This window comes from Magallana gigas, chromosome 5, assembly GCF_963853765.1.
Source record: "Magallana gigas chromosome 5, xbMagGiga1.1, whole genome shotgun sequence".
NCBI lineage: Eukaryota > Metazoa > Mollusca > Bivalvia > Ostreida > Ostreidae > Magallana > Magallana gigas.
Window position 1 is genome coordinate 1,654,558 of NC_088857.1, and position 10,507 is coordinate 1,665,064.

The following is a 10,507-nucleotide window of genomic DNA, read 5'->3' on the forward strand; positions in this document are numbered from 1 at the left end:
TAAGCCAGGTTTTGTTTCAAATTTTTCTTACTGGTTCAAAATAGTGATCCAGTGTTTCGTCATTATTAAGAATATTTATGAATCGTCTTTGATTGAATTTGCTTAGCGGTTTGTAAACGTAACCGATTTTTGTGATCGGCTTCGGCCGATCACAGTTGTGTCCATATGAGGCATCCGGCAAATTTAACTATTTGCGCACGCATTGTGCCTTGCACTATTTTATTTACTATGCAAGGACAACCTTATTTAAATCTATAATTAAACATAGATTACTATAAACGTTACTCTTATCATTTTACCCTGAAAATAAAACATTTATAGAGTTACATACATAAAGATTCAAATCACGTTTTTTTTTTCACATATGCGTAAGAATATTAGTCGGAAGTATGATTCGCCTATTAAGTGTAAAGTTCATTCATGCCTTGCCATTTCGCAAATCATTCAAACGGTGTTATATATTTTTTACTGCATGTAGCGTATATTATATTAACAGAGTTGACCAATGGTATTTCATGCCGATCATTCCTTTAAAAGGAATACTTGTTCTCATCTGTCAATATTTGTGCTATCCATCCGGCAAAAAGCTTTAGCACTTTCAAAATATGCTTCAAAATGAAATACATCCATATTTGCGATATGCCAACAACTTTGGCAAAATCACGAATTATGTATCTGTCGATACTTTAAACTATTTCCCTTACTTTTAAGACATTTGCGACAGTCAACGGGTCTGCAAGATTTTGCTGCATCTTTGAGGCTCAGTGCCAGTCAAAACTTTCTTTGTCTACCTACGTTCTTTCTCATTTAGATACTTTATCAGACCCATAAACTTCCCCCAATTCAATAAAATCTGCTTTACCAAATGGCCAAGTTTTGTGCAAACATTAATAAAGGCTCTAATTTCTTTAATAATCTCAACCCGTTTCTCAATCATTTTTTAAACATTGGTCAATGAAGTCCAGAATTTTTTTTTGATGTACATGTATACATTAGTATATGATCTTAAATAACACGACATCGAAGTGAAGATGCCCATGAATTTCATGATTAACTCTTTAGTTTTTGTATCCTTTCTCTTAGACATGAATGGTAATAACATAATACCGTTAAAGATTTATTTGGTATTGTCAAATATCTGCCCTCAGTGTTAACCAATTTTTATATAGTATTGTATCAAAATTAAATCTTTACAAAACATTAAACAGAGGATGCTAATTACATCAATCGTAATATTAGTAAACATTGTCCAATAGCTGTTCATCTATGGCGTCACAAAAATGGGCAAATTCCCACAATTTAAGACAAATGAAAATATAGTAATATTTCCTTCATTTTTTGGCTTTGATACTATAGAGCGCAGGTCTGCTCAAGTACAATTTTTACATATGTTTTTGTTTGTACGATTATTCACCGCACACTTAAAAATAGTACGTGAACAAGCATGCTCTCGATGTTTCCCATTCAAAAAACCGTGAAAAAACACCACTTTGCCCCAAAACATTCATTTAACAAAATAATACAATCTTCATGACGTTATTTATACATTATTACGCCACTGGGTAATTTCTTTTTACATACATATTTTTGATGTGATTTCTACGGTGGCTGCCATAGGACATATGCTTGAGATTTTTTTTTAATGCGTGGCCACGAAATAAAAGTCGTTCCCACGAAATATATATTCAAATGAAATTATAGTTGAAGAAGTTTATCGAATAATATGTCAAAAGTTTCATCTTTAATATTTTATAATTCCTTCAAAATAAACATTGTATCTATAGGTGCAACACATTTTTGTAACAAAAACAGAACCTTTAATTTTCATTATTTAATTGCAAAGAAATTAACAGTAGATATGTGTAATAGCCAATCAAACATGAAACAGTTTTGCTCATGATTTCAGTTACTGTAACATTTTACAGCCTTGTCTATATCTTACATTTTATATAGAACTTTTTTCTTATTTGAAGGGGATGTATATTTATTTGATAAAGTAAATTGGGTTAAACAATTAACAAGAATTAATTGATTTTTGATGTGTTTTACGGGTCATACCAAATATGGATTTGGATAAAAAGAGGGATTTTTTCAATATATTTTTCAACAAACTTTTTATTCCTATCTGAAGTTCTAACAGTAATAAATAAAAGTCATAATAAACAAATAATAAGCTGGTTCATAGAAACAGTTAACTTGTATATTGACCATCTAAAAGATGAAATACATTAAAGTAGTATATAACACGCAGCACTTATAAAACCCATTCAATTTCTCATTTAGTTACAGAAAATAAAATTCATGGCCACGACTTTTATTTCGTAGTCACACATTTTAATTCGTGGAAACGACTTTTATTTCGTGGCCACAAATGTAAAGAAAATATCTCATGCATATGTCCTATGGCAGCCACCGTAGATTTCAACTATTTTCAACGTTATTTTAAAAGGTCTCTATGGAAGTATAATTTTGGGGTTCGAGAAATGTACATTACCACATATGAATTTTTTAAAGCATAAAATCTAAGACCAAAACATTAATTGATGTACAGCTTGTATTATCAATAAATGTTGAGGGAAAAAAACGGATGAATGAATATCAAAATTAAGAATTACGTAAAGAACTCACCATGTCCACTTTATGGGATTCGTCGGGTTCGCTGCCGTGGATGACGTTCACCTATAACGTTTGAAAGGTCAAATATCATCCTGAAAACTCACGAAATGAGATTTAGTTAAGACAATGTTTCATATTCTTAAACCGATTCAGAATTTGAAGAGTGTTGATTATAATGACATTTGGTGATAACGAACAGTGTTCAAAATCAAAAGTCCAAAGAGAGAAAAGTACAAAACAGGAGTAGAGCAAACACAGACCTCTAACAATCAATTAGAAGTAGGATAGGATCAAGTGCCATGGAGAAGTGAACATCCTCTGCTGAAGGTCCCATCCGTCGCGTGCCCTTTGTCGTTATTGGGAAAATGGAAAAGTCCGCAGAAAATTATGTAATCATTTTGGTCTAACAATAAGTATATGAACAACGCCAGTCAGCTTTAACTAAATGCTTTTACTAGAGTTTGCATTTAACCATCGTGAAGTCAGTTATTAAAACTTAATGATTTGATGGACCATGGATGCAGAAAATACTATAATCGAGTATAAACCGAATGATATTGAGAAATTCTGCTTACGTATGCCCAAGATTAATAAGCAATTCGCCCCATTAAAACAACCCCGCTTTTGATAATTTACCCTTCTCGAATAGAAACTTCCCATTAAGACTAATATATATTTAAAAAAACGCTTTATAGTTTTCCTTTACAATTTACAACAATCGAGAAAATCCAAAAACCCATTATGTTTGGCTTTTATAAGGCATGTTTTATGAATTAAAGGAGCAAATAGTAACAATATAGCTAGGAAAGGGCTATTAAAAGCAATATAAACGAAGCATATAATGTACGGATTTTTAGAGATCATTATATGTCAAACATCATTAGGAGAGTTTGATCCTTTTTATATGAATTCTATGCACACCACATTGGAGTCTTTGGTTTGTTAATAGAATCTTTTAAAACTTGAAATGAGCAATGAGTCTAAACTCAAAAATATTTTAATATGAAGAATGTATCAGTCATGGTTTCCTGACACTACTGGCTCTATTGATCTTATTTATCTTCGTGGGTAGTAAGCCCAAGACTTCAGACCAAGCATCACACTCGAGAGAAGCTATTCACCAAGTCCTCTTGAGCTACAGACAAGGAAGTGAGACAATACAAATGGCATCCAAAATTCTGACCAACTCCGTGTTAATACCGATGGGGGTTCCTATATGTGTGGAGAACTTGATAGCCATTGTGATCCTGTTCCGATGTAGCAAAATGCTTGTGCAGATCCGCATCCTGTCCATCAATCTGAGTATCACGGACTTTCTGGGCGGACTCGTGTTGTGTGTTCCCGATGACATCGCCATCAACTGTACCTACAAGAAGTATCTGGCTAGCCCCTTCATTATTGTCTCCCTACTGACCATCACCATGTTTAACATTGACCGGTGTTGTGCCATCAGATTCGCCATCAACTATTACAAAATCATGACCACGCGTTTACTCCTGATCCTGTGTGTCGTGTGTTGGTTCATTGCTGTATTACTCACGTACTTTATATTCTACGATGCGGAGTCTCCATACGGGATTTACTGTGGAGTAATGTACTTAGCACCAAGACTCCCTGTCAATATGGTTGCCAAGTGGTCGTGCATTTTCATATTAATCGCAAATATTTTGATGAATGGATATCTGATGTCGTACTTATTTACAAGTCCATATATGGGCAAGAGAGATTATAAACCAAACAAAGATCTTAACGGTATTGTCGGCAAACTCTCAATGATCACTGGATTTTTCTGCATCTGCTATTCGCCATACTGTTTAATACAAGTTATTCCGGAAATCAACACGTCTGCTGCTTTTGGTTTTATTCACGCCGTGGCTTTGGGTGTCCTGCTTTTGAACAGCATTATAAACCCGATTTTATACGTGTGGAGGTTTCGGGAAGCTCGTTTCCAACTAAAAATGTTGATGTGCTTTTGGGACAAAATTCAAAGAGAGAAAATTGAAAACCAAAGAAACCGATTCTTTGCCACGTATACTATTTCGATAATACAAAACGTGAAAGCAAGGCTGGATCGCTCCTCCTGACGTTTATTTTAATATGGTATGGCGGACTGAGTATTAAACCTTTTGTTATCGGGATAACCCCTTTTTTATAATTACGTTAACCGTGTTCAAACCAAAATCCCTACCTACTGGTTGCTGAATGAAAAAACAAATCTTTCATAAAGCGGATATACCATTATGAACATCGTTTTGTTTCTTATTGTTGCCGTTATAAACTGAATAATTGTTTACCTGATAGTCTGTATGTCGGTGTTAAAAGTGGCCATCTTCTCCCGTGTACACTTCAACTTGACTAATGAGCTTGTACTTACAGTCACGTCTCCTTCGGGAACTGATTTACAATCCTTACTAGTTGTAGACCTTTATATTATCCAGGGAAATTGAGTGATAGACAGAGTTCAGCTTTTATAAAACATTCACAAATAATTTGAAAAAAAAAAATGAATGCACTGTTACACAATAGCTCATATTTTTAACATACAACTAAATTTCTTATTGAACAAGTTGCTGTATATTCATATAACCTTCTGTGTTTAATGCAACTTTATTCCTGGATCTATTTCTGTAAAAGTACGAAACAATTTCTTTCAGTTTTACAAATTTCTGAGGAAAGGGATCCAATCACTTAGTCAACATTAAGTTAACCGACTGTCTAAGTGACATACTCATTAGAGTAGATTTCGTATAATCAGGTATGGATAGTTTTTCTTCTTCACGAAGTTAAAGTCAACATAAATGGCATACATGTATCACTTAGTAGCCTTATCTAAATAGTTTACAGACCATTGCAAGTAATTAAGTCATAGTTAGTTGTAAATGGGTTTAAAACAGATAAGGCTCGACAGCCGAGCATTCAATGCACTCAACCCTATGATATTTGATCTCTTGCTTCATTAGATTAAAAAATTAAACCTTAAAAGCTGTCTTCTCTGGAAAGTTTAATAGAAAAAAGATAGGTAAATTATACACCGAAATGAAGCGTACTAGATAGATATCTTAATCAATATTCCAAGAAGGATTACCTGTCTGCATTTATATTCTGTAGTTTTGTTTTACATATCAATTTGGGAGAAATAAACTGATCCTAGTCTGGCCTGTCTGTATATACTGTGTAGATTCCTTTTTTAAGCGAATGCTTAATTCCACAATTTTAACTGTTTTGCATTAAATCACAAGAATATAAAATCGCAAACGCCGAATTTTTATCGTATTTACCTTATGCATTCGTCTGTTCGTGAATAAAAGCGAAATTTTAAAATCCTACTTCCAATTTAATACGCGGACAATAATTCTTTGCGTATAATTAGAATCAGTATATTATGGGATTTTATTTTTTGAATATCACTTAGAGAAAAACAAACTGATTCTGGTTTGTCATGATCAAATCCTGCTCTCGTGAAATACCGTTAAATGTGTCTCAAGAAAATAACCATGATTATAAATCAAAAGTCACTGAGGAGGAACACACTATCAAGAGAGAATTTTGTTTTATTAAAACGGTAATGCCATTCGAAACCAATTCATTCAGGTTAATTACACATTGTAAGTACATGTATTATCAAGGAAGATATTTTTTTTACACTTTACACTTTATTTCTCAACATTTACAGTCAATAACATTAAATCTTTGTTTATGTTATCTGCCAACAGATATACACGGAGATATGAATAGAAACACAACATATTACAAATTCCAGATATATTACGGTTACAAATTTACAAACGATTCGAAAATAAGTTTGGACAACTCTTTTACAAACTGTTTTCCTTGAATGAATAGATTTCACAATTTAGACAATCCGGTGATTGATAATGTTCTAAAATTAAGTTTGAAAAAAAAGTCAGCATGCGACCTAGCTATTGTATTTGTATTTGCTAACAAGGTCGTTGTATCAACCATAGAACTTACGAAATGTTTACTTGAATCTAGACTTGTTTATTTTGTTTTATCAACTTGTTTGTCAGTAGCTTGCTTTGTTTTAAAAATTGATCGTACGTAAAGCATGTCATTGCACATCGATTCAACTGATTAAAAGAAAATCCATATGCAGGTGATGAAGTTAAATTGCTAAACAAAATTGAAGTCATCACGTTAATCATAACGGTTTATTGTTAAGTTACAATTAATGTCTTTTTCTAGTAAGTATCTAAATATAAAACAGATGCCTCAGACTGTGTGATATCCCCTTTTTAAAGTTCACTGGGATATATCGAGCCAACGTAAGAAAGGAAGTTTCAATTCTTAATTGATTATACGTTGTCGATATACCTAAATGTCGATTTGAAGGTCACAACGGGTGATTATTTTCATGCATATGTCTTTGAATAATTTCTGCTTCAAATGAATATAGAAATGTGTCTGCTAACAATGGTGAGCAATTAGTAGCCATGGGAATTCCAACAGATTGTTGGAAGACCTGATTTTCAAAAACTACATAGATGTTGTCAATGAGAAACACAAGCATCTTTTTATGCATGTAAATTTAAGAGATCAATTTTTATTATAAAAGCAGCAATCAATGATGGTAAAAGGCTTGGACTTTAATTTATCGTAAGGAATGGTTGTCTACATTGTAGAAAAGTAGTAAGTTTGATGCGATTGCTTTTGATAAATTTTGTGATTTCAAATTTTCTGAAAGTTTCTTTGAATGTTTTAGCAACCACGTCTGATATAACTGCTTCTTGGATATACTGTTGCAGTTAAAAAATAAATTGTTTCATTGATATACGATGAATTCATCCATGCATATTAATCATTTATGGAAATAATTAAAATATCTTAATAGTTTTGGTGAGTGTTGAAGATAAGTCAAGGATGTAGAAATGTCAGAACATGTTGAAACAAATCCTCGATCGTATGATTACACAAGTTTTTCAAACACATTTTTAAGGCAAATGCAAACTATGGCAGAGGTGAAACTAAGTATCACAAGAGGTCACGGTAATGATATAAGGTACTGTTCTCACCTTTTGGGATAGTGAACAGATTCCTTTAAACTAAGCTAGATACAAAGTATGTCGGAAAGATATATAAACAGATAGCGGGTTAAAACAAACCTAAAAAAATACATTATGAGACGTTCAAATGTTTTTTAAGTATGTCCTTTTTCAATCGCCTCATCAAATCAAAAGTGTCTACAGTATGCATTTTCAACATAAAATGTAATTCGCAGCAAAAAAAAAAAGAAATATTATTAAATCTAAAGATTTTAATTATTTCAATCAAACAGAAATAAAAACAGGTTACTTTTATGATTTATATATAGATAAAAATTTTGATTTGAAAAGTGATGAATGACATGTGATGATAACGAACATTGTTCAAAATAGAAAGGCCAAAGAATAAATCAGTAAGCGAACTTTTTTGTGTCAAAGGCAAGCCGTTGTGCCACGTTGTACAACGAAACTACGAAAACTGACTGTATTTAAAATTAAAATTAAAATGAAGAAGCAACCTTTCCATGAGGATTAGAAAACAACAATCAAAACCAAACAGACCAAAGCAGCAGGCTGGAACCAGTCAGTGTATGAACCAAGGTTTTGAGAAATGTGATAAAGAAGAAACATTCGCATTCTTCATCTGTACAGAGTGAATTATCAGACAACGGAAATAAAGTTTGACGAACCATGCAACGAGTTATTTGAGAGAATGAAACTATATGAGTACTGAGAACTGCGATCCATGAAGTAGTGTATCATTAATTTAGTTGCATACTGTACAGACAAGAAACCATATCGAATACGTTTTCAAATTTTCCTTATTCTTTGTTTTTGACATTCATATCTTAAACCGAGCTACCAGCTTTTGATTTAATTTTGCATTAGTTTCTCTAATTTCTCTTCAATTAGAAATCATGTCTTTTTTACTTCAGATATACCGTTGATGGGTTCTTTAGAAAGTAGCTATTATGGCATTTTCAAAACACGTCTTTAATTTTATGTGAATAATTTGAAAGACACACACTTTATCAAATAAACTTTATCAAAACTTTAGCACCGGTCAACTCAATTACGACTTTTTCATATGATTTTGTTAATATGGTCAAACGCATTATACTAAAAATGGTACTTTTTAAATAAGTATGTGCTCAATGTTTCTCAGTCGAAAAAACCATCGGAAAACACTAATATTCCGCTCCAAAACAATAATCAAAATAAGACATTCTTCCTGACGTTTTTTTTTATTATGACGTCACTGTGATGTTTACACTTATTTTCAATATTATTTCAACATTCTTCCATCCTCATTAAAAAAATTCGTTACAAAACTTCAATGTTGAAGGCGAGAGATACATAATCCCACATTTGTCATTTACACACAGTTCTTTTCTCTGTATTAAATCGTGAAATAAAATGAAACATCATGTACCATAGATATTTTGTCAGAAATTGTTTTTTATCTTTTTTTCCTTAAGGGAGGATAACTGTTCAATTTGTTTCAGATGCAAAATGTACGGCTTCTTTTATGATATCTGTCCTATGAATATTTGGATTATTTCATTGTAACTGTTATCTAGCAAAACGTTTTTCATTAATTTAAAATTATGTGAGTTATTTATGAAATAAATGGCAACTCCTGCACAATACTATTTATCACAATTTTATTCACAAGGTAAAAGTAAAATATAATGTTTTTTAAAACTACTGTCAAAGGGTCACTGATTATGAGTCAAATACTGTGTACGCACTGTGCAGAAGGTTTTCCTTCTCCGACTGTGATTACGACTGTTTTCACTCACATACATAAACATATACATCACTAAGGCAAATCCTGACTTTACATACACCGCGCTCTGGGGGTGTGTTTCTCTTAACTTGTCAGAACAACTATAATATATATTTTAACTCGAACTAGCGTTTTCCCAAATAATTATGAATAACACAGAGACTCTCCGAATGTAAATTAAACGGTCAGAACCAATTATATGTGTAGATACGTTCTGCTTATGCCAAAGATGAACATGTCATGTCATGTAATCATGCTAAATATAATCCCACGACACTCTCCCTACCCAAAAACCGAATAATATATTGAGGTATTGACACAGGAATAAACACAAAGAAATAAATCATTTAACTTTAATTTTTCTTTAATCTTTAAGTCACTAAAATATCTGTAAATCAAATTAATTGTTTCAGAAGTTCACAAAATAATGACGTACAAGTACATAATATTCAAAATGAAATAAGTAAACTTTACAGGAAATATAACTTTTCACAAGTATTTGGTATATTCATCATATTACAGCACAAATATATTTCATCACTGTAGAAACTGAAGACATCACTATCTTTCGCAATCCGTATAATTTCGCGACTGCACAATCTCTACAGAACGTCGTAAGCGAACTCCTCGACGGTGGAACTAATTCACAAGTCTTTGAAACAATTGAGGCGAAGAGAATCTCCTGATTTCCGCGGACTTCCAGGCAATCTGCACGCAAATCAAGGTATAGGATATATCATATGCTACAGCATCTAGAACACCCATACCAATATAAAATAGAATCTGTTAATGAATAAATATAGAACATTTAATTAATACCTTGTTATCTTATACAGTATACAAAGAAACTTATTTCAATTTAAAAATAAAATCAGTTAGCAAATTGCAGATTACTTATGCTATCAACGAGAGCAGAAAGCGTTTCTTCCTTAATATTATGCAGTATTGTGTGATATTATGCAATAAAAAAAAATACCAATTGAAGGAGCCTGCTGATGCAATTTTAAACTTATGTTTACTTCTTTTAAATAACAGGGAGTGAATTATTTGACGTTTTACTTGTCTCCAAAATCAGACGATATTTATTTGGCTGGTGTTACTA

General features: G+C 32.3%; 1 protein-coding gene across 1 annotated transcript; it reads left to right on the plus strand.

Moving 5' to 3' along the window:
• Window positions 1-3,667: 3,667 nt before the first annotated feature.
• Window positions 3,668-4,700, plus strand: LOC136275325 (melanocortin receptor 5-like). Its single transcript, XM_066084137.1, has one exon. It carries the CDS (start codon window positions 3,780-3,782, stop codon window positions 4,698-4,700), a length of 921 nt encoding a protein of 306 aa, XP_065940209.1. The 5' UTR covers window positions 3,668-3,779.
• The last annotated feature ends 5,807 nt before the right edge of the window (window positions 4,701-10,507 follow it).